Genomic DNA, 23,900 nt, shown 5'->3' with positions numbered 1-23,900 from the left:
TGATATTTCGTGGTGTCATTATTGTTGTTGTGATTGTGTTGAGACGGAGTTGTTATTCTTATTTCATAACTATTTCTGAAAAACTTATGTTTGGCACTTACCTGATTCAAGGCTGTATTTGACAATCATCACATGCCTTACCTCTATTTGTTGTTTTGTAATAAAAAATGGGTTTAGTACATTGAGTTGTTATTATATGTTCTGAAGGGGTTGTGATTACTGTTTTTAGTATATTCAATTATCAGTTTTTCTTCGATATATTTATTGCATAGGTTATTTATCTCGTGAGTATCAAACGACTTGAAACTCTTCACTACTCCATCGAGGTTAGACTTGATACTTACTGGGTACCGATTGTTGTGTATTTCTATTACGCTTCTGCATATTTTGTGCAAATCCAGGTACTTCAGACCAGAATGATCGGCAATAAGGTATTGCACACACCGGAGACTTCAAGGTATCTTAGTATGACCCGACCGAAGGCCTCAGAGTCACCCTCTTTCTTTATTTATACTATTTACGGGTTTCATACAATATTGTATTTTGAAATTGATCTCATGTATTCAATTAGAGCTTGTGACTCTGTAGTACCTAGTTCTGGGATATTATTTTGAGCATTGCTGTTTTGTCCTGTATTACTCTTGTTTCCGCATTTATGTTAAACTCTATGTTTGTTATTTCATGCTTTAATTGTTCTAAATAATGTTGAGTGACCAACTTCCTAGTTTAGAGACTATATGCCATCACGACTCCTAAGGAGGGATTTTAGGTCGTGACAAGTTGGTATTAGAGCTCTAGATTTATAGGTTCTATGAGTCACGAGCAAGTTCATTAGAGTCTTGCAGATCCGTACAGAGACGTCTGTACGTCTCTTCAAAAGGCGATAGAACTATTTAGAAATTTCACTTCTTTCATTTCTTTTCGTGCGAATTTATTGATTTTCGAGCTTGAAATTTTTTTCTTTATATTCTCTCACAGATGGTGAGGACATACTAGATCAGATGAGCAGGCACTTTTGCCCTATGCTAGAGCTGCAAGAGGGAGGTAGAGGCCGAGGAGGGGCATGTGCTACAGCTAGAGCACCTGGTAGAGCAGTGACCGAGGAGCTACTAGTAACTCTGGTTGAGGAGCAGGCACCTGAGATACCTGCTACTACCCTTGGACTCCAGGAGACTTTGGCATAGTTCCTGAGGAAAGTGGTGCACAAAGTTCGAGCAGTTGTGCCAGGGAACTATGATCATGCCTAAGTATGCTATGAGGTTCAGTGTGTTGTTTCGTCATGCATCTGCTTTGGTTTCCACTCTAGAGAGAGAGTTTGCAGATTTATCGAGGGGCTCAATTCTAGTCTCAGATTCAGGATGGCACGGGAGCTGGATATTGTTACCCTATTCCAGCAGGTTGTGGAGATTTTTAAGAGGTTAGAGCATATTCGTGGTTAAGAGAGGGAGGATAGGAAGGCCAAGAGGCCTCATAGTTCTGGAGGATTTGGGGGGGGGGGTCCTATTATAGGAGCAAGATCCGTCGTGGCAGAGGTTTTATCATTCGACCAGTTAAGTCTGCACTTTAGGGCACTCGTGGCGCCCCAGCTATTTAGCGACCTCAAAGTACTCATTTGGCAAAACCATCTTCCAGTGCACCTCCTATATAGGTTTCTTACAGCGGTCATTCTAGCCGATTAGGTCAGACTCAGGTTCAGCAGCCATGCCCGCAGAGAGGTTGTTTAGAGTGTAACGATATTAGTCACGTTATGAGGGATTGTCCTAGACTTCGGAGCAGTGGACCTCCACAGGGTGCACATTCTATGGTTGCTTCTCCAGTTGCTACTCTACCTGCACAACCAACCAAGGGTGAAGGACAGGCGGGTAGAAATCGTCTAAGAAGGAGAGGCCATGCCCGTTGTTATACTTTTCGGGTAGGACTGAGGCTGCTGCATCAAATGTTATCGTCACAACTACTATTCTGGTCTTTTATAGGGATACATCTATTTTATTTGATCTGTGTTCCATGTAATCATATGTATCATCTTACTTTGCTCATACTTGGATACATCTTGTGATTCTTTGGATACCTTTGTTTATGTTTTTACGACTATAGGAGATTCTATTGTGGTAAACCATGTCTATCAGTCGTGTTTGGTCACTATCGGGGGTTACAAGATCGGGGTTGACCTTCTACTACTCAATATGGTGGTTTTGATGTGATTTTGGGCATGGATTGGTTGTCGCCCTATCATGCTATTCGGGATTGTCATGCTAAGACCATGACATTGGCTATGTCGCGGTTGGAGTGGAAAGGTACTTTGGATTATGTTCCTAATAGGGTAGTATCTTTTCTGAAGGCATATTAGATGGTTGAGAAGGGGTGCTTAGAATATCTAGCCTTTGTAAGGGATGTCAATGCTGATACTCCTACTGTTGAATCAGCTCCAGTAGTGAGAGTTTTTCCAGATTTGTTTCCAGCAGATCTACCGGGTATGCCACTCGATAGGGATATCAATTTTGGTATGGAGTTGTTGTTAGGCACTCAGCTCTTCTCTATTCCACCATATCACATGGCAAAAGTGAAGTTGAAGGAATTAAAGAAATAGCTTCAGGAGTTACTTGATAAAGGTTTCATCCGACCAAGTGTCTCACCTTGGGGTGCTCTAGTTTTATTTGTGAAGAAGAATGATGGTTCTTTGAGGATGTGTATTGATTATAGGCAGCTAAACAAGGTTACAATCAAGAACAAGTACCCACTACCGCATATTAATGATTTGTTCGATCATCTTAAAGATGCTTGGGTATTCTCGAAGATTAATTTGACATCGGGGTACCATCAGTTGAAGATCCGAGATTCATATATTATGTAGTCGGTCTTCAGAACTCTCTATGGCACTATGAGTTTTTGGTGATGTCATTTGGACTGATAAATGCCCTAGCATCCTTTATGCACTTGATGAACAATTTATTCCAGCCATATCTTGGTTCCTTCATCGTCGTGTTCATTGACAACATATTGAGTATTCTCACAGCTAGGAGGATCATGAGCAACACTTGAGGATTATGCTCTAGACCTTGAGGAAAAAGAAGCTATATGCTAAATTCTATAAGTGTGAGTTTTGGCTTGATTCAGTGGAATATTTGGGCCACGTAGAGTCTAGTGAGAGGATTAAGGTGGATCCGAAAAAGGTAAAGGCAGTTTAGAGTTGGCGAGATTGTCTTCTGCTATTGAGATCCAAATTTTTCTAGGCTTTACTGGGTATTATCATTGTTTTATATAGGAGTTTTCATCCATTGCAGCTCCTTTGACCAGATTGACTCAGAAGGGTGCCCATTCAGGTGGTCTGACGAGTGTGAGGAGTGCTTTCAGAAGCTCAAGACTGCCTTGACCACATCTCCTATTTTGGTTCTACCTTCGGCATCAGGTTCTTATAAAATTTATTATGATGCTTCACGGATTGACATTGGTTGTGTATTGATGCATGAGGGTTGAGTGATTGCTTATGCTTCACGTTAGTTGAAACCCCATGAGAAGAACTACCTAGTACATGACTTAGAGTTGGCGGCCATTATTCACGCGCTGAAGATTTGGAGGCATTATCTCTATGGCATGTCTTGTGAGGCATTCACAGACCGTAGTAGTCTACAACACTTGTTTAAGCAAAAAGGATATGAACATGAGGAAATAGAGGTGGTTAGAGCTACTAAGGGACTATGATATAACCATTCTTTATCATCCCGGGAAAGCCAATGTGGTGGCCAATGCTTTGAGTAGGAAAGCTGAGAGCATGGATATTCTTGCTTTTATCCCAGTTGGGGAGAGACCTTTAGCATTGGATGTTTAGCCAGGTTCTAGCTTGCGTGATTTCATGGTCTTCCTTATATGAGCGCATCAAGGTGCGTCGATATAATGATCGCCACTTGTTTGTCCTGAAGGACACGGTTTAGCACAATGATGCCAAGGATATTACTATTTGAGATGATGGGGTATGCAGGTGCAGGGCTGAATTTGTGTGCCCAACGTAGATAGGTTGCATGAGCTGATTCTTGAGAGTCCTATAGCGCGCGGTATTCCATTCATTCGGGTGCCGCGAAGATTTATCAGGATTTGAAGCAGTACTACTGGTGGAGGAGAATAAAGAAAGATATTATAGGGTATGTGGCTTGTTGTTTGACTATTAGTAGGTGAAGTACGAGCATCAGAGACCCAGTGGGTTACTTCAGAGGCTTGATATCTTAAAGTGGAAATGGAAGCATATCATTGTGGATTTTGTAGTTGGACTTCCACGGTCCTTGAAGAAATTCGATGCAGCGTAGGTCATTGTGGACATACTAACCAAGTCTGAACACTTCATTCTAGTTATGACTACCTACTCTTCAGAGCAGCTGGTTCAGATATATATATATTCAGGAGATGGTTCGACTTCATGGTGTGTCGATATCTATTATCTCTTATCGCGGCACACAGTTCACAATGAATTTTGGAGGGCTATTTAACATGATTTGGGTACACCGATCGAGCTGACTATGGCATTCCATCGCTGGACAAACGGACAGTCCGAGCGCACTATTCAGATATTGGAGGACATGTTATGTGCCTACGTTATTGATTTTGAGGCTTCACGTGATTGGCTTCTACTGCTCGCAGAGTGCACCTACAACAATATTTATCAGTCGAGCATCCAGATGGATCCTTACGAGGCTGTTGTTCTCAGGTTATATAGTTTGAGCCTGGGGAGGCTAGGTTCTTGGGCACTGATTTTGTTCAGGAGCTTTGGAGAAGGTGAATTTGATTAAGGACCAACTTTGTACATCACAGTACATGAAAAAAAGTTATCCTGATCAGAGGGCTCGTGATGTGGCATTCATGCTGGGTGAGAGGGTTTTGCTCAGATTTTTGCCTTTGAAGGTGTGATGAAGTTCAGGAAGAAGGGCAAGTTGAGCCCTCAGTACATTGGTCTTTTTGAGATTCTTGAGAAAGTGGGTGAGGTGGCCTATAGACTTGCATTGCCACCTAGCTTATCGGGAGTTCACATGGTGTTTTACGTTTCCATGCTCCGGAAGTATTATGGTGATTCATCACATGTGTTAGATTTCAGCTTAGTGCAATTGGACAAGGATTTGACTTATGTTGAGGAGCCAATGGCTCTCTTGGACAGGCATGTTCTAAAGTTGAGGTCGAAGAACATTGCTTTAATGAAGGTTCAATGGAGAGGTCAACTAGTCGAGGAGGCGACTTGGGAGACCGAGCATGATATGTGCAGCTGTTATCCTCACCTTTTTGGCATTTCTAATATGTCTCTATACTCGTTCGAGGACAAATGTTTGTTTAAGAGGAGGAAAATATAATGACTCGGACGATCATTTTCAGTATTTTAGCCCTGTTTTCCCCAATTGATGCTTTACATATGTGTACTTACGATTTTGTCTATTGTTGGGGTAATTGATCTGGTTTCCGGAGAGTTCTGGGTTGATTTGGGACACTTAGTCTCTTGATTGGAGGCTTTAGTTGTAAGAGTTTACTAGAGATTGATTTTGTGTAGACGACTCCGTAATTATGTTTTGATGGCTCCAATAACTTTGTATGGTAATTTTTGAATTTGGCGTATGCCCGGATTTGGATTTGGATGTCCTTAGGTGTATTTGGTACTTTTTGGTGAAAATTAGAAAGTCAAAGGTTTGGAAGGTTGATAGGTCTAATCGAGAGTTGACCTTATGGATATCGGGCTCGGATTGTGGTTTTAGGAGGTGGTATATGTCCATTGTATTATTTGAGACTTGTATGAAAAATTCGAGGCATTCCGAGATGTTTAGACATGTTTGGCACAAGTTTTGAATTTGGAAAGTTCATTCATTCATTAGGTTTGAACTGAGATGTGATTCGTAGTTTTGATGTTATTTGGTATGATTTGAGGCCTTGAGTAGGTTCGTGTTATATTTTGGGATTTATTGGTGTGTTTGGAGGGGGACCTCGTCCTCGAGTGTGCATCAGATTGGTTACGGGCAATTTCCCGTTGTTTTGGATTGTCATCAACTGATATCTGGTTTTCTTCATCGCGATCGCGACTAAGGAGTCATGTTTGCGTAGAGTAAATTTTGTGGTAGGCATTTTGTACTTCGCAGTCACGAAGTGAGGACCGCGTTCCCGAAGCTTGGGTGATTTTTGCATTTGCGTTCGCGAGCTAGGTGCTGCAATCATGTAGGAGGAAAGGCGGGAAGGAGCATCATGCATTTGTCCTTCGCATTCCCGAGTAAGGCATTGCATCCGCGTAGGGACTGTGTATTTGGTCACCGAATTCGTGACTAGTATGCCGCATTCGCGAAGAACCATTAGGCAGCTTGGTAAGTTTGGTCTTCGCGATTGCGATGAGAATATTTGGGCAAACTATTTAATACTCTATTTCGAGGATTTTTGTTATTTCTTCATGTTTTGAGTTAGACAGCTCGATTTTGAGTGATTTGGAGGAAATTTTTATAATTTGGATTAGGGTAAGTATTTTTTTACTCGGATTTGTTTATATTTTATGATTCCAACTTTGATTTTAGTGTTTGATTGATGATTTGAATAGGAGAAGTTGGGGATTTTAATATAAACTTTTCTAAAACATAAATTGATGATTTGAAGGCCGATTTTAGGTTGGAATTGGATGATTTTGGTATGGTTGGACTCGTATTGGAATAGGTGTTCGGAATTTATGAGTTTTGTTGGTTTTAGAGGTGCGGATCCAGGGTTGACTTTTTTATTTTAGTTAAAGATCAAATCTTTATTATCTGGAATTATTTCTTATGGCTTTTATTTATGCTATTTACTTATTTTTGGCTAGATTCAAGCCGTCCGGAGGTTGATTTGCGCGGGAAGGGCTTATTAGTAGACTGATTTTTCTTGTTTGAGGTAAGTATCTTGCCTAACGTTGTATGGGGAATACTCCTTAGGTTCTAGCCCTATTTTGTTGACTTCTATAATGTGAAAAATAACGTGTACATGAGGTGACGAATATGTATGGATTAGACCGTAGGGTATTAATATGTCTTTATATGATAGTGAACTTTATATGAAACATGTTGAAATCACTTTATGACTACTTGATCATACTCATTATATTGATTGAGCCATAATCATATTTTATTTAATTGAACACCCCTCCGTTGTTATGATTCTTTGTTAGTCCTTGTGTACTACTGTCAGAAATTGCGAGATTATATCTCGGTATGACTTGGTATCATTGTTGTAATATTATGGCACTTTGTATTGTTGTTTTGTGCTATCATTGCACTTGTGGACAAGTTGAGCGGATTGATTAGAGGTGTCAGCACAAGGTTTTCATATGCGATTGTGTCTATTGTTGTGCGGGTAGGGAGAAATAAGGGAAACGTTATCCCCGGCTACCCATGTGGCAAAATAAGGGTGACTATATGCGAATGTGGCAAAATAAGGATGTCATATCATATCTATGTGCACATGCAATGTAATAAGGGTAGCATTTTGATTATGTTAAGTTATATTTCGAGTGTCCTCATTGTTATTGTTATTGTATTGAGACAGGGTTGTTATTCTTATTTCATAATTATTTATGAAAAACTTATGTTTGGCACTGACCTAAGTTAATGGCTGCATTTGACATTTCATCACATGCCTTACCTCTATGTGATGTTTTGTGATAAAAAATAAATTTTCTACATTGAGTTGTTATTACATGTTCTAAAGGGGTTGTGATTATTATTTTCAGTATATTTCAATTATCAATTTTTCTTCTATATATATATATATTCATTGCACAGGTTATTTGCCTAGTGGGTATCAAATGATTTGAACCTCGTCATTACTCCACCAAGGTTAGTCTTGATACTTACTGGGTACCAATTGTGGTGTACTCATACTATGCTTATGCATATTTTGAGTAGATCCAGGTACTTCGATCTGGACTGATCGGCAGTGAGGCATTGCATACATCGGAGACTTCAAGGTATCCCTGCATGATCCAACCGTAGGCCTCAGAGTCACCCTTTTGTTTCATTTCTACTATTTATGTATTCCAGACAATATTGTAATATGAGATTGATCCCGTACATTTAGTTAGAGCTTGTGACTCTATACCACCTAGTTCTAGGATATTATTTTGAGTATTGCCGTTTTGGAATGTATTGCTCTTGTTTCATTATTTAAGTTAAACTCTGTTTTCGTTATTTCATGCTTTAATTGTTCTAAATAATGTTGAGTGACCAGCTTATCTAGTCTGGAGACTAGGTGCCATCACGATTCCTAAGGAGGAATTTTGTAACGATCCGACCGGTCATTTTAAGAATTTACGCCCCGATCCCCAATTAACTACTTTCCCCATGTTCATTTGTGCTATTTTGTTTTGCCGGGATGTTCGGTTTTGAGTTTCGGAGAGTTTTGGGACACTTAGTCCCTAAATGAGAGCTTAAGAGTTGGAAAGTTGGCCATAGTCGGAATAGTATAAAGACGGTCTCGGAATGGAAATCCAATGGTTTCGTTAGCTCCGTTAGGTGATTTTGGGCTTAGGAGCATGATCGGATTGTGTTTTGGAGGTCCATAGCTGATTTAGGCTTAAAATGCCGCAAGTCAAATTTTTGAAGTTTTCGGTCCGATAGTGAAATTTTGATCCGAGGGTCGGAAGGGAATTCTAAAAGTTGGAGTAGCTTTGTAGGGTTGAATGTGACGTGTGTGAAAAATTTCAGGTCATTCGGACGAGGTTTGATAAACTTTTTGATCGAAAGTGTATTTTTTAGAGTTTTTGAAGTTCTTAGGCTTGAATCCGATGCTAAATTGGTGTTTTGATGTTGTTTTGAGCGTTCCAAAGGTTGGGACAAGTTTGAATGAAGGTATGGAATATTTTGGTAGGTTTGGTTGAGGTCCCGGGGGCCTCAGGTGTGTTTCGGATGCTCAAACGGGCACTTTTGGCCTTTGGGAGATTGCAAGTTTGCTGGTATTTCTACAGCAGTGATTTGTTCATTGCGATCGCGTGAGATTACCTGCGATCACATAGAGTAAGTTGAGACCAGACACTTTGTTGTGAATTGCGATCACAGAGGAAGGAGTGCGATCGCATATGGTGAGTTTGTTGGTCATTGTGTTCTCATGAGGACCATTGCGTTCGCGTAGAAGGATTTAGTGTGGCAGTGGGTGATGGAATTTGCTCTATGTGATCGCATAGAGCTGGTCGCGATCGTGTTGCTTTGAGGGAGTTGTCTTATGCGATTGATCGCTTCAAACTCCACATTATTAAAAAGTAGGACAAGAGGGTCGCAATAGCTTTTACCTGATATGAGGGTCGGGATCGATTTCCACAGGGAGCTAGGAATGGAGTCGAGTATCTATCTAGACTAGAAGTGTGTATTTGTTCCAAATGTCACTTCCATACATTTTTGGGTTTTTAGATTATAAACTACTATTACCAAGCTATTAATTGAAACTAGATTATGCTACGAGATAATTGTTAAGTTGTATCTAATGGGAAGAAGGGCACTAGGGTCGTGACATTACCTAGGTGGCTAATTGACGAATAGAAGTTACTAAAGTTCGATTGACATAATTGGGGCTTATGCTATAACCGTTGCACAATTTTACCCACTCTCACACCTTTCGGTAAAGAGAGTGATTTTGCCCAATTGACTCTCTCGAGACCAAATGGGTAGGCAAATTAGCTCAAGCAACTAGGGTTCAAGTGGGGTAATTACTCTCTCGAGGTTTAAACCTTTAATTGGGCCTATCAATTCTCTTGAGTCCATCCCAATTCCTTGTTGGGTCAATTTTGGAGACTTGGGCTCTCTTTCTTAAGAAGAGCCAAGTCAACTTAGTACAAACTAGTGTTTGCAACCACCAATTCATAGATTAAACCATAAAATTGACCCAAATAACAAACACCCATAGTCAATCTAACAATAGATGGCAACATCCATCAATTACCCACACTAGGGATGAGCCACAACCCTAGCTAGTGGGTTTAGCTGCTTATGCTTGAAGAAGAAAATAGAAAAATAGATGAAGAACAAGGCATATTAATTAAATGCTAAATGAAAATACAAGAATCCATCGTTAACTTGAAGCTAAGATGCCAAAGATGGCTACAGATGAAGTTCCCACGAGCGCAGCTAAGTTCTGGATATATCTCATGACCTGAAAATGATAAATTGTTCTATTTATACTAGGTTGAAAAAACTGGACAAAAATACCCCTGTGGGGTCAGCGCGACCGTGGCCGCGCTAGGCTCTTGGACTTTAATTCTGGGTTCTCTGACTTGGGCTCCGTGGATCGCGTAAAATGGACTGCGGTCGCGGAGGCAGCTGTCGTGGTCCGCACAACAATGACCGCGGACCGCGTTAGCATTTTCCATCTCTCTGAATATCTCTTCCGCGGACTGCACAAGAAGGCATTGCAGCCGCGGTCCATTTTACGCGGCCCGCGCACTGTGGATTGCGGCCGTGTTGCCTGAGGCCTTGTTTTTGTCATCTATCTGAATACCTCTACCGCGGACCGCACAAAAAGGCAGTGCGGCCGCGGAATTTGCACTGCGGGCCTCGCAGTGTGGACTGCGGCCACGTTGCTTGAAGTCTGATCTTGCCATCTCTCTGAATCACCTAGTGCTGCCGCATTCCATTTTGTGCGGTCCGGACTAGGCTTGTTTGCCCTCAGTTTACTTTGTCTTTTGAGTAGGTTTCACTCCGTTTGAGCCGATATTTGATATTTCGTCACTTTGTCGATCAAACCTGCAATCAAGCACAACTTATGATCCTTTTGGGACTATTTTTTAACGATTTATAATCAAAGCATAAGCAAGAAGGAGCATAAAACTCGTTAAAATCTCTACTTATCAACTCCCCCAAACTTAAGCCTTTGCTTGTCCTCAAGCAAACAAAATAAGACCCACCCCTTAAAGGAAAATCCAAGTATTTCCAACTATCCTAAAATAACCTCAACAAGCATCAATTGGGACTAACAACTGCCCTCAATACGAATGAATCATTAACAACATTTAAACTTTGAAAAACTATGGATTAATTATGACACAAGAGCATCAAGAGTTGACTCATTACATCAAAGAACTCTCTCCATTCACTTTGGCCATTGTGGAACCCAAAGTCACACATTCTCAACTCTCCCTAAATAAACCTCATATTTTAGAGTATTAGCACACAAACCGAGGTTAATGGGAATTCACTAATCTCTCTCAAGAAAAAGTCACAAGTCCGGCTCTAAGTACCATATGCTTGCCCCTCATGTAAGTATCCATAATGTAAGCGTCCTTCAATTCAAGATCATATAGGGTTTTTGAGGAGTCAATGTGAAGGCTTTTGGTTTAGGGTAGGAAAAGTTTGGTCTAAATGGGTTCCATCTTCCCTTAAGCACTTCTTTTGATTCATTTGGCACAATTCTCTTGACTCTTTGAGTATCTCACTTCTTTTTAAGGGGTTAGAGAGGTGTAATGTCACTCTTTTTATTGCACTTCAAAGCGTTTCTCCTTTTTCAACTTTTTCCACACCTTTTTCTCTTTTGTTTTTTTCTTGAATCCCTTTTTATTCTTTTTTCACATTGGGCTTTCTTTTTGTCTTTTTCTTTTCTTTTCTTTTTCATTGCCTTCCTTTTCTTCGCTTTAGTACCTTTTACCACTTGTTCCTTCTCTCGTCTCTACCCCCTAAACTTAGACTTTTGCCATTGCTCAAGGGAAGATCGGGTGCCGAAAGAGGGTATATTTTAGAATGGATATAGTCTGATAGTATTGGTTCTTGAAAGAAAAAGGTTTAAGGCTCAAAAGGGTTAACTAGGGAGTATATCATTGGTGGGCTATGGAATTGTTCAACTACCATTTGGATCAAGGAGAGCCTATAATCACTTCTCAAGCCAAATTTCACTTAAAATTTTGCCTCAACAGACATTCAGGACAAGTTCTAGACCATTGGCTCGGAACTTGGACTCACAATACAATTTCTCACCACATAAGCTCAAGGATTGTTTAAGACATAGAGTCGGGGACCCACAACAAACTTAGAAACAATTTGAGCACACAATGGTCCCGAGAGACCACATGATGATTGTTTGGTCAACACAAGAGTCTAAAGGTCACGACTTTCACCATCCTAAACACAACGACTTGTCTTTGACCATAGGATCAAAGGCAACTGTGTTAGGCCCAAGTGAAGCTTTTCTTGAGGAAACCTTAACTACAAGCTACCAAAAATAGAAACAAAAATGGATTCAAACCCTTAAGAAGGTTGTCACGCCATCCATCATCGGGAAGAGCCACCCGGTTCACACAATACTCCACCTTTGGAAAGAACCATGGCATTAAGAAAATAAAAGGCTTATTAAAAGAGCCAAAAACAAAACAAAAAGCTACGAGCCTATCTAAGGAACTAAAAATGATTTTTTTTTTACGAAAATAGAAAATAGAATGAATGTGTACAATAGGGGATTTGAATATACAATGAGGATGAATATATACAATAATGTAACTTTATATACAGACCAAATGAAAGATAAAAAGTACGATAAAAGTAACTAAACGTAAAATTATATACAGACCAAAGATAAAAATCAAAATGGCAGAAAATGTAACAACATATAGAGTCATCCAAAAATGTAGGGCGCACCCCCTTAAATAAAAGCTGGCATTGTTCCCAATGCCAACTAAACAAATAAGCACCAAAAAGTATAAGGAAAGGATATGGGAACTCCCTAAGCTGTGTCCGTCTGCATGGGATCATCAGTGGTCCCTGGGTCCTCTGTATGTGCGGGAACCTCATACTGGTTCCCGGTCTCCTGCTGCTCAGCTGCTGGGACTAGGGCCTGGACTTGGATGGGCTGAATATCAGGAACATCCTGTGGCTGACTGGAGGGAGCCTCCGGTGGGTCCGTCAACTAGATGATCTCCTCATCTGCACTAGGGAGCTTCCTCTTCTTCTTTGGAAGCCTCAGTGTCTGCTCCTGCTGTGGCTCTGCTGCTGGAGCTAGATCCTCAAATAGCAAGTCTAAAGGCAGCTGGTCTGCCTTTAGTTTGTCCACATCCGCTCTAAGCTCTTCACAGACTCCTTGGAAGCCCGTGTTTTGTGCAGCTTCTTGTGCTCCCTGGAAATCTCCTTCAGGGCCTTGCCATGTGAATCTACTGAATTAGCCAAGGCACCTTGAGTACTGATGATCTTTTCCTGGTTCTCCAGGATCTTCTTCAATGTATCCTCAATGGCTTGTGGAAGCTGTGCTGGCTGCGGTGACGACTGAGCCGCAATGGTAGAAGTCAAGGTGGACAACTTGGATAACGCAACTGACATCCAGTTGTTCAAGCTATGAAGTGTTTGGCTCAGCTGGTGGGCAGTAATAGGATGGGCCCGGGAAGATGGAATCCCGGGACAGCTGAAGTAGAGGGACCAACAGTAGTGGAAAGTCCGGGAGGCATGTCAATAAATATGGAAGCAGGCTTAGTGGAGGGCTCTACCACAACCGGCTCTTTAGACTGGCCGGTTGGGGCAGAAGCAGGCGGCTTGTAATTTTTGTCCTTAGGGTGGTCTGAACCCTTGAGACTGTACCATGAAAACGTAGCCACAGGTTTATCTTGATGTCAAAAGGTCTCTTCTCCACCTCCAGGTCCCTGAAATACATAGTGATGGTGCTGGGAAAAGGGTAGTTCCGATCATGCTCAACCCCCACTGCAGAAATGACGCGGGACATCACATTGCCCACGTTAATAGGGTATCCCGCCATAATAGATGCAACAAGAATAGCACGGGCAAACGGAATAGTCTGATCATGGGTAGTGGGGTTGAGCCGACTGCACACAAAAGTCAACCATCCCCTAGCCTCGAAGTTAAAAGTCTTCCGAAGTATTTTGACCCCTACTTGCAACAAATGTGGAATCGTACTCGGGACTGCCAGGTATGAGGCTAACCATGGACGAACCTCCTCGCCCATTGCCAATTTTTCATTGTAAATGGACTCATCTTCTTCGTTGAACCCCAGGTATTCATTTAGTTCCTTCCCGGTAAATACCACATTTTTGTTTCGCACTTTGGTCACTTTAGTACCCTTCAAGATGTTGGCCACACTGCTATAAAATTCCTTGACCCTGTGCTCATTCGCCTTCACACAATTATCTTTGAAGTGCTCCCAACCCATTCGAGCTTGAAACTGTCTATGTACATTGGGGTGTAGGGGTAGAAGGTCTCTGTCAATGAAGTGCCTCTCAAGAATCAACTTTTGTGCCGACCACCATTCCCTAAACTTGTGGAACACCACCTGGCTGACGAATCTATCTTCCCAAACAGCGGGATTTCTAGTCTGGTCAACACCCCCAACCTGAGGCACACCACCCCCAGGTAACTCCTCATCTCCCTCATCACCTCTAGCACCCTCTCCAGATATTGACGCTGTGGGAGAGGTAGAGTATTCATCCCCACTACCTTCCGCTGAGCCCTCAAACGACCCAGAAGAAATGTTGATTGAAGCTCGAGCATCGGGGGAAGAGGGATGAGTGTCTCTATGTATGACGTTCTCCGGGTACAGGATGTATAGTGGGACTAAATCTAAAGAGATCTATCGGGATGGCTCGTACTCACTCCCTGAGTTGTCAATGGCTCTGTCAGCCACTTTGATTGCTTTCCTCATGTCTTTTATGTTTTTTCTAGCCTGGGGACTGAGTTTTACCATCCTTTGCTTCCCTCCCCGGGAGGAATTACCTCGGCCGGGTTGTTTCGAGCCTTTGCCTCTTTGTTTGACCATTGCCTGCAAGCATAAACATCTACCTTTGTTAATATCAACACAGACAGTGGAAGAGATATGGAAAATGAATTGCAGAACAGAAGCCATAAGCTACAGAACATGTTGCAGAAACAGTGCACCGCGACCTGCACAAAAAGGAGTGCGGCCGCACTTGGGGCACCGCGGACCACATAAAGGCGACCGTGGTCCGCACTGAGGCAAGGTCTATAACACCACCTCTCTGAATCCCACCATAGCGACCCGCAAAAAGTAGCATCGCGGCCGCGGTGGGCCAGCACAGACCGCATAGAATGCAATGCGGACACGCTAGGCGAGAGCTCAATTCCTGAAAAATACTCACCGCATTCTGCACAAAATGGTACCACGGACCGCATCGAAGCACCGCGGACCGCATAAAAACCACTGCGGTCCGCGGTGGGTGCTTGGTCAAGGCACTGAGTTAGGTTTCTTGGTCTTGCATTTTTGTTCAAATTTTCGCCTAACTTTGTCCCTACTCAATTTACCCAGTTAATAATACTCCTCAGGCACACAAAACTTAACATTTAAACAAAACTAACATCAAAATTGAAGAATTACGGGGAAAGAAGCCTACACAGTTGATAGAAAATGACATAAAATGAAATTAACTAATTAAAATAACAAGAAGTGGTTGAATTGTTACCAGATATTGAGAAGAAGTGAAGAAACACAATGCAAACAAGCTAGTATAAAGAAGAGGGAAGATGAACAGTGATTTTTAAGTCTCTGAGAATCAATTTTTCGAAAAGGGTAACCGGTAACCTCAGTGGTCTATTTATAGAAAAAGATGTGGGACCCAGCCTCACCTACCAGCGCGGCCGCACAAAACGGACCGCAGACCGCACTGGGTTTGTTCAGAAGAAGCTAGAGAAGGCAACCTCTGCGGTCCGTACAAAATTGATCGCGGCCGCGGAAGTCCACTGCGGTCCGCACTAAATGGAATGCGGTCGCGGTGGCAATCATCAGAGAGCACCTCACTTGTCCTTCACCAGTGCGGACCGCACAAAGTGCAATGCGGCCGCACTAGCAACTTTTGAGACTGTTCAATTTTCCCCAAATTATTTTGCACTGTATCAACACAGTCCCTACAACATCTCACAACCAATTAGCTCAAAAATCAATCCTACACTACAAAGAAAATGAAAGAAAACAAGAAGAAAAAGACATGGGTTGCCTCCCAAGAAGCGCCTGATTTAACGTCACGACACGACGAGTGTTACCATCACATCACTTTAGAAAAAGAAGTTCCACCACATGGCTGTCATCAAATTTTCCAAGATAATGCTTAACCCGGTGCCCATTAACTCTGAAAACTTCACCATTTTTGTTCCTTAGATCAAGAGCACCAAATGGGGTCACAAACACAACTTCAAATGGCCCACTCCACTTTGACTTGAGCTTACCCGGAAACAGACGTAACCGGGAATTGAACAAGAGAACCATATCTCCAACCTTGAACTCCTTACCCCGAGCATATTTGTCGTGAAGGTACTTCATTTTGTCCTTATACAAGGATGAACTTGAGTAGGCATGGAATCTAAACTCATCGAGCTCATTGAGTTGTTCAACACGAAGATTTGCCGCAACATCCCATTCCAAATTCAACTTCCTCAAAGCCCACATGGCCTTGTGCTCTAACTCAATCGGAATATGACAAGCTTTTCCAAAAACCAACCGATACAGATACATACCAATCAGAGTTTTGTAAGCCGCCCGATAAGCCCATAGAGCGTCATCCAACTTTTTCGACCAATCAGTCCTATTAGCATTGATAGTTTTTGACAATATGCTCTTGATTTCTCTGTTGGAGACTTCCACTTGACCACTAGCTTGAGGATGATAGGGGGTAGAAACCTTATGATTGACACCGTACTTGGAAAGCAACATGTCGAAAGCCTTGTTGCAAAAGTGAGACCCCTATCACTAATAATCGCACGAGGAGTGCCAAACCTTGTGAAGATGCTCTTTTTAAGAAACACAACAACACTTCGGGCTTCATTATTAGGCAAAGCCACGGCTTCAACCTATTTTGAGACATAATCAACCGCCACAAGAATGTAAGTATTCCCACAAGAGCTAACAAATGGACCCATAAAATCGATGCCCCAAACATCAAAGATATCCACTTCAAGAATCATATTGAGAGGTATCTCATCCCTTTTTGAAATCCCGCTCGCTCTTTGGCACTCATCACATCTCTTCACCAAATCGCCCGCATCTTTGAACAAGGTGGGCCAATAGAATCCACAACTAAGAACTTTCGAAGCGGTCCTCACCCCACCATGATGGCCACCATAGGGTGAAGAATGGTAAGCCTCTAAGATACTCAATTGTTCTTCCTCCGAGACACATCTACGAATCACACCATCCGTGAAAATCTTGAACAACTATGGTTCATCCCAATAGAAATCCAAACTATCCCGCTTGAGCTTCTTCCTTTGGTTAGAAAAGAGCTCACACGGGATTATTCCGGTCATAAGGTAATTGGCAACATCGGTAAACCATGACATATCTATCATTGACACCGCAAGGAGTTGTTCATCGGGAAATGAATCATTGATCTCAAGGCCGTCACAAGGCCTCCCCTCCTCCCCGGCAATGGCGCCAAAAAGTGATCGCTTCAAACTCCACACTACTAAAAAGTAAGAAGAGAGGGTCACAATAGCTTTTATCCGATATGAGGGTCGGGATCGATTTCCACAAGGAGCTAGGAATGGAGTTGAGTATCTATCTAGAGTAGAAGTATGTATTTGTTCCAAATGTCACTTCCATACATTTTTGGGTTTTTAGATTATAAACTACTATTACCAAGCTATTAATTGAAACTAGATTATGCTACGAGATAATTGTTAAGTTGTATCTAATGGGAAGAAGGGCACTAGGATCGTGACATTACCTAGGTGACTAATTAACGGGTTGAAGTTACTAAAGTTCGATTGACATAATTGGGGCTTATGCTATAACCGTTGCACAATTTTACCCACTCTCACACCTCTCGGTAGAGAGAGTGATTTTGCCTAATTGACTCTCTCGAGACCAAACGGGTAGGCAAATTAGCTCAGGCAACTAGGGTTCAAGTGAGGTAATTACCCTCTCGAGGTTTAACACTTTAATTGGGACTATCAGTTTTTTTGAGTCCATCCCAATTCCTTGTTGGGTCAATTTTGGAGACTTGGGCTCTCTTTCTGAAGAAGAGCCAAGTCAACTTAGCACAAACCAGTGTTTGCAACCACCAATTCATAGATTAAACCATAAAATTGACCCAAATAACAAATACCCATAGTCAATCTAACAATAGATGGCAACACCCATCAATTACCCACACTAGGGATGAGCCACAACCCTGGCTAGTCGGTTTAGCTGCTCATGCTTGAAGAAGAAAATAGAGAAATAGATGAAGAACAAGGCATATTAATTAAATACTAAATGAAAATACAAGAATCTATCGTTAACTTGAAGCTAAGATGCCAAAGATGGCTACAGATGAAGTTCCCACAAGCGTAGCTAAGTTCTGGATATATCTCATGACCTCAAAATGATAAATTGTTCTATCTATACTAGGCTGGAAAAACTGGACAAAAATACCCTTGCGGGGTCAGCGCGGGCCGCGTAAAATGGACCGCGGCCGCGCTAGTCTTTTGGACTTTAATTCTGGGTTCTTTGACTTGGGCTCCGCGGATCGCGTAAAATGGACCGCGGTCGTGGAGGCAGTTGTCGCGATCCGCACAACAATGACCGCAGACCACGTTAGCATTTTCCATCTATCTGAATATCTCTTTCGCGGACCGCACAAGAAGGCATTGCAGCCACGGTCCATTTTACGCGGCCCGCGCACTGTGGACTGCGGCCGTGTTGCCTGAGGCCTTGTTTTTGTCATCTATCTGAATACCTATACTGCGGACCGCACAAAAAGGCAGTACGGCCGCTGAACTTTCACCGCGGGCCGCACAGTGTGGACTGCGGCCGCGTTGCTTGAAGCCTGATTTTGCCATCTCTATGAATCACCTAGTGCAACCGCATTCCATTTTGTGCGGTCCGCACTAGGCTTGTTTGCCCTCAGTTTACTTTGTCTTTTGAGTAAGTTTCACTCCGTTTGAGCCGATCTTTGACATTTTGTCACTTTGTCGATCAAACCTGCAATCAAGCACAACTTATGAGCATTTTGGAACTATTTTGTAACGATTTATAATCAAAGCATATGCAAGAAGGATCATAAAACTCGTTAAAATCTCTACTTATCAGCGATCGCGTAGGGAGTTCTGCGATCGCGATTAAGGATTATCTGGGCAGACTATAAAATTTCAAAGACGAGGGTTTGGCCATTTTTATCAAAATATAAGCTTGGGAGCTCGAATTTGAGCGAGGTTTTGAGGGATTTTTAGAGATATCGATTGAGTAACGATTTTTAACTCCTTTTTGCTTGTAACCCATTAATCTAAACATGAATTCATCATTTAATTTCGAAATTTGTATGAAAATTGGAGGAAAAGTTCTTAGACCAAAAATTCGAGTTTTGATTAGGGATTTGACATTGGATTTGGATAATTTTAGTATGGTCAGACTTGTGAGAGTGTGAGAATTCTGGAAATATAAATTTTACCCAATTCCGAGACGTGGGCCTAAGGGGCATAATTTTACCTAATTTTGTGTATTAACTTAGAATTTAATTGTAGAATCAATTACTTGAAGTGTTATTTATGTTATGAAATTGAATTGAATAGATTTGGGCCATTTGGAGTGGAGTACTTGTGGCAAGAGCGTGGTTCCGGGTTGGATTGAGTTGGTTCGAGGTAAGTGGCTTGCCTAATCTTGTATGGGGGACCTCCCCTTAGGATTTGATATTGTTGATAACTGAAATGCCTTGTAAGTGAGGTGACGAGTGCGTACTTGTGCTAATTGTTGGAAATCCTGTTTTTCATTAAGTAATTACTAGTATGTTTTCTTTCCTGTTCTTTTTACTTGCACTATTAAGCATGTTGTTAGCTTAGGAAAGCATGTCTAAGTGATTTAATTACCTTATTTGCTCAACCTTCTTTACTTGAATTCTGTGCAGCATGCTGGGCTAGACTTGTTTGCCTTAATATGGAATTTGACATTCCTGTGTATTTACATTGGGACTACGAATGTGGTATACCGGTAGCTCCCCCTTGTATGTTTATATTTGGACTACGGATGTGGGATTTCAGTAGATCTCCCTACACAGTTATATGGAACTATGGGAATGTACCCAATAGATTCACCCAATACCGGGTATTTATATTTGGGACTACGGAACGGGATTCTGGTAGATCCCCGCACACTATGAGTTGGACTACGAGACATGATCCCGGGAGATCCTTTGGATATGTATATTTGGGACTACAGGACGGTATCCTGGGAGATCCCCAATTGTTACTTGGTGCTGGACCTTATTTCTTTTCTGTGTTTACCTTGTCTCTATAATAGTTGTTTTTGCCCTTTTATTTCTCGTGTTACTTTTCTTGCTGCACTTATTTATACTATTCTGTTCTATACTGTTGAACTTTATATTTTATTTAACCTCAGTAGGGCCCTGACCTTTCTCGTCACTACTCGATCTAGGTTAGGCTTGGCACTTACTGAGTACCGCTGTGGTATACTCATGCCCTTTTTGCGCATGTTTTTTATATGTAGATCCAGGTACATCGACTCAGTCCTACCAACCGTGAGGCGAGGCAACTGCTCTAGAGATTTCGAGGTACATTTGCTGAATCCGTAGACCGAGAAGTCCCTTTCTGTTCTAGCTTTTAAACATTTACCCTTCTATATTTCTTCTTCTTTGTTAGATATTCTGGAGTTAGACACTGTTATATATTCAAAGGCTTATGGTTCCGTGAGTTTCCGGGTTTTGGGATAGTGTATTAGATTCTGAGAAATTGTGTTGTATATGCCGAGCGGCATTTTAAATATTGTTTCATTCGATTATTTTTGGCTTTTGATTATTTCTTCCACAAGTTTCGTTTATTTTCTACATTTGTTAGGCTTACCTAGTCGTAGAGACTAGGTGCCGTCACGACAGTTTACGTAGGGCGAACTGGGATCGTGATAAGTTAGTATCAGAGCTCTAGGTTTATAGGAGTCATAGATCACAAGCAAGTTTATTAGAGTCTCGCTGATCGGTACGGAGACGTCTATACTTATCTGCGAGAGGCTATGTAACTGTTAGGAAAATTCCGCTTCATTTGATTTCCTTGTCGCGCGAGATTTTGATATCACAATTCTAAATTTCTGTCTTTTATTCTCTCACAGATAGTGAGGACACGTGCTACCCGAGATGATCAGGCATAGACACCACCTACTGCAGCCGTCAAAGGCCGGGGTAGAGGCCGAGGACACACACATGGTGCAGCCAGAGCACCTGCGCGAGCTGCCACCGAGGTACCACCAGCAGTTCCAGCTAGAGTTCATGCACTTTATACGCCTACTGTTACTGCTACTCTAGCACTTCAGGACACTCTAGCACAGTTCATGAGCATGTACACCACTTTGGCTCAGGCAGGGTTGTTTCCCCTTGCTGCAGCAACATCTCAGGCCGGGGTAGGAGCACAGACTCCTGCTGCCCGCACTCTTGAGCAGCGAGTGCATGTTGATCAGATCCCGGAGGTTATTCTTGTACCGCCTACAGTGCCAGTTCAGCCCGAGGATAGGGCAGCAACTTCAAAGGATGAGTAGCAAAGACTTAAGAGGTTCAAGAAGTATGATCCTCCCGTATTCAGTGGGTTAGCATCAAATGATGCCTTAGGATTTATGGAGGAGTAGTACCATATTCTCCGTACCATGGGTATATCAGGATCGAGCAGGTTTCCTTCACTACTTTCCAGCTTTGAGGAGCCGCCTATGAGTGGTGGCGCACCTATGAGTTAGACAGTCTGGACGAGGCTGCTTCGTTGACTTGGACCCAGTTTTTAGATCTATTTCTGAGAGAGTTTATTCCTCAGAGTCTTAGAGATGCATGGCGTGCTGAGTTTGAGCATTTGCGCCAGGGTGCTATGACTGTCTCAGCGTATGCTGTCTGTTACACTGGCTTGGCTAGACATGCACCAACCTTGGTTTCTACTGTTCACGAGAGGGTTCGCCGGTTTATTGAGGGGTTTATTCCCAGCATCAGGTCTAGCATGGCTCGTGAGTTGGAGATGGATATTCCTTATCAGCAAGTGGTGAGCATTGCTAGGATCGAGGGAATGCATGCTAGGGAAAGAGAGGAGAGGGAGGACAAGAGGTTTCGAGAGTCGGGCCATTATTCTGGTACCTGCGCCACGGCTGCAGGTCATCATGGTAGAGGTTATATGAGTCGCCCCGTTCATTCAGCTCTTCTAGCAGCCAGTGGTATTCCAGCTCCTCCCAGGCCTTAAGAGCCTTATTATGCACCACCAGTATCTAGTGCGACTCCTGCGCAGGTTGCTTTCAGAGGTCAGTCCAGCAGACCTGGATCAAGCCAGTCACAATCACCACGTCCTCCCAAAGCTTGTTTTGAGTGTTGTGACACACGCCATATGGTGAGGCATTTCCCCAGACTTGGGAGGGGTGCACCTCCACAGACTTCTCAGCCAAAGCATGCCCTGCAGAGTTCTCAAGCTATGGTTATAGCTTTAGGTTCTACCCCACCTGCTCAGCCAGCTAGAGGTGAAGGTCGGGGATGTAGAAGTCACCCTAGAGGGGGAGGCCAGGCCAGGTACTATGCCCTTCTTGCCCATACCGAGGCTGTTTCCTCTGATTCTGTCATCATAGGTATTATACTGGTTTGTCATAGAGATACAACAGTTTTATTCGATCCAGGCTCCACTTATTCTTACGTGTCTTCTTATTTTGCCCTGCATTTGGGTGTACCTCGGGATTCTTTGAGTTCCCCTATTTATGTTTCTACTATTGTGGGAGATTCTCTTGTTGTAGACCGCGTTTATCGGTCGTGTTTGGTTGCTCTTAGTGGTTTTGAGACCAGAGCCGATTTATTGTTACTCAGCATGGTTGACTTTGATATTATCTTGGGCATGGACTGGTTGTCACCCCATTATGCTATTCTTGATTGTCACGCCAAAACCGTGAAGCTGGCTATGCCAGATATACCGCGTGTTGAGTGGATGGGTGCTTTAGATCACAATCCCAGTAGAGTTATTTCTTTCCTTAAAGCTCAGTGTATAGTTTAAAAAAGGTGTGACACGTATCTAGTGTATGTGAGAGATATCAGTATTGATACCCTTTCTGTTGATTCAATCCTAGTAATACGAGATTTTTCTAATGTGTTTCCAGTTGATCTTCCCGGCATGCCGCCTGATAGAGATATTGATTTTGGCATTTGATCTGTTGCAGGGCACCCAGCCCATTTCTATTTCTCTGTATCGTATGGCTCCTCCTGAGTTGAAGGAGTTGAAGGATCAGTTGCAGAAATTGCTTGATAAGGGTTTTATTCGTCCCAGTGTATCACCTTGGGGTGCTCCTATCTTGTTTGTGAAGAAAAAGGATGGTTCTATGCGTATGTGCATTGATTATTGCTAGTTGAACAAAGTTACAGTGAAGAACCGTTATCCTTTGCCTCGTATTGATGATCTGTTTGACCAGCTTCAGGGCGCACAAGTGTTTTCTAAGATTGATTTGCGCTCAAGTTACCATCATTTGAAGATTCGGGAGCCAGATATCCCGAAGACTATTTTCAGGACTCGGTATGGTCATTACAAGTTCCTTGTTATGTCATTTAGGCTGACCAATGCCCCAACAGCTTTTATGCATTTGATGCACAGTATGTTCCGGCCGTATCTTGACTCGTTCGTCATTGTCTTTATTGATGATATTTTGGTGTATTCCCGGGGTCGGGAAGATCATGAGCAGCACCTGAGGACTGTGCTTTAGACTCTGAAAGAGAAGTTATATGATAAGTTCTCGAAATGTGAGTTTTGGTTGGATTTAGTGGCATTCCTAGGCCACGTGGTATCGAGTGAGGGTATTCAAGTGGATCCGAAGAAGATAGAGGCCGTGTAGAGTTGGCCCAGACCATCCTCAGCTATCGAAATCCACCGTTTCCTTGGCTTGGCGGGCTACTACCGTCGTTTTGTGGAGAGGTTTTCATCGATGGCAGCCCCTATGGCCAAGTTGGCCCAAAAGGGTGCTCCGTTCCAGTGGACGGAGGAGTGTGAGGCGAGCTTTCAGAAGCTCAAGACAGC

General features: G+C 42.6%; 1 protein-coding gene across 1 annotated transcript; it reads left to right on the top strand.

Annotated features, from left to right (window-relative positions):
* Positions 1-4,508: 4,508 nt before the first annotated feature.
* On the top strand, positions 4,509-12,866 carry LOC138883241 (uncharacterized). Its single transcript, XM_070163914.1, has 3 exons — positions 4,509-4,764; positions 4,891-5,183; positions 12,708-12,866. The coding sequence occupies exons 1-3, from the start codon at positions 4,509-4,511 to the stop codon at positions 12,864-12,866; spliced, it is 708 nt and encodes a 235-aa protein (XP_070020015.1).
* Positions 12,867-23,900: the final 11,034 nt, after the last annotated feature.

This window comes from Nicotiana sylvestris, chromosome 12 (genome assembly GCF_000393655.2).
Source record: "Nicotiana sylvestris chromosome 12, ASM39365v2, whole genome shotgun sequence".
Taxonomy (NCBI): Eukaryota; Viridiplantae; Streptophyta; class Magnoliopsida; order Solanales; family Solanaceae; genus Nicotiana; species Nicotiana sylvestris.
Note: the sequence above shows the minus strand (reverse complement) of the source record. Positions and strands in the feature narration are given on the sequence as shown.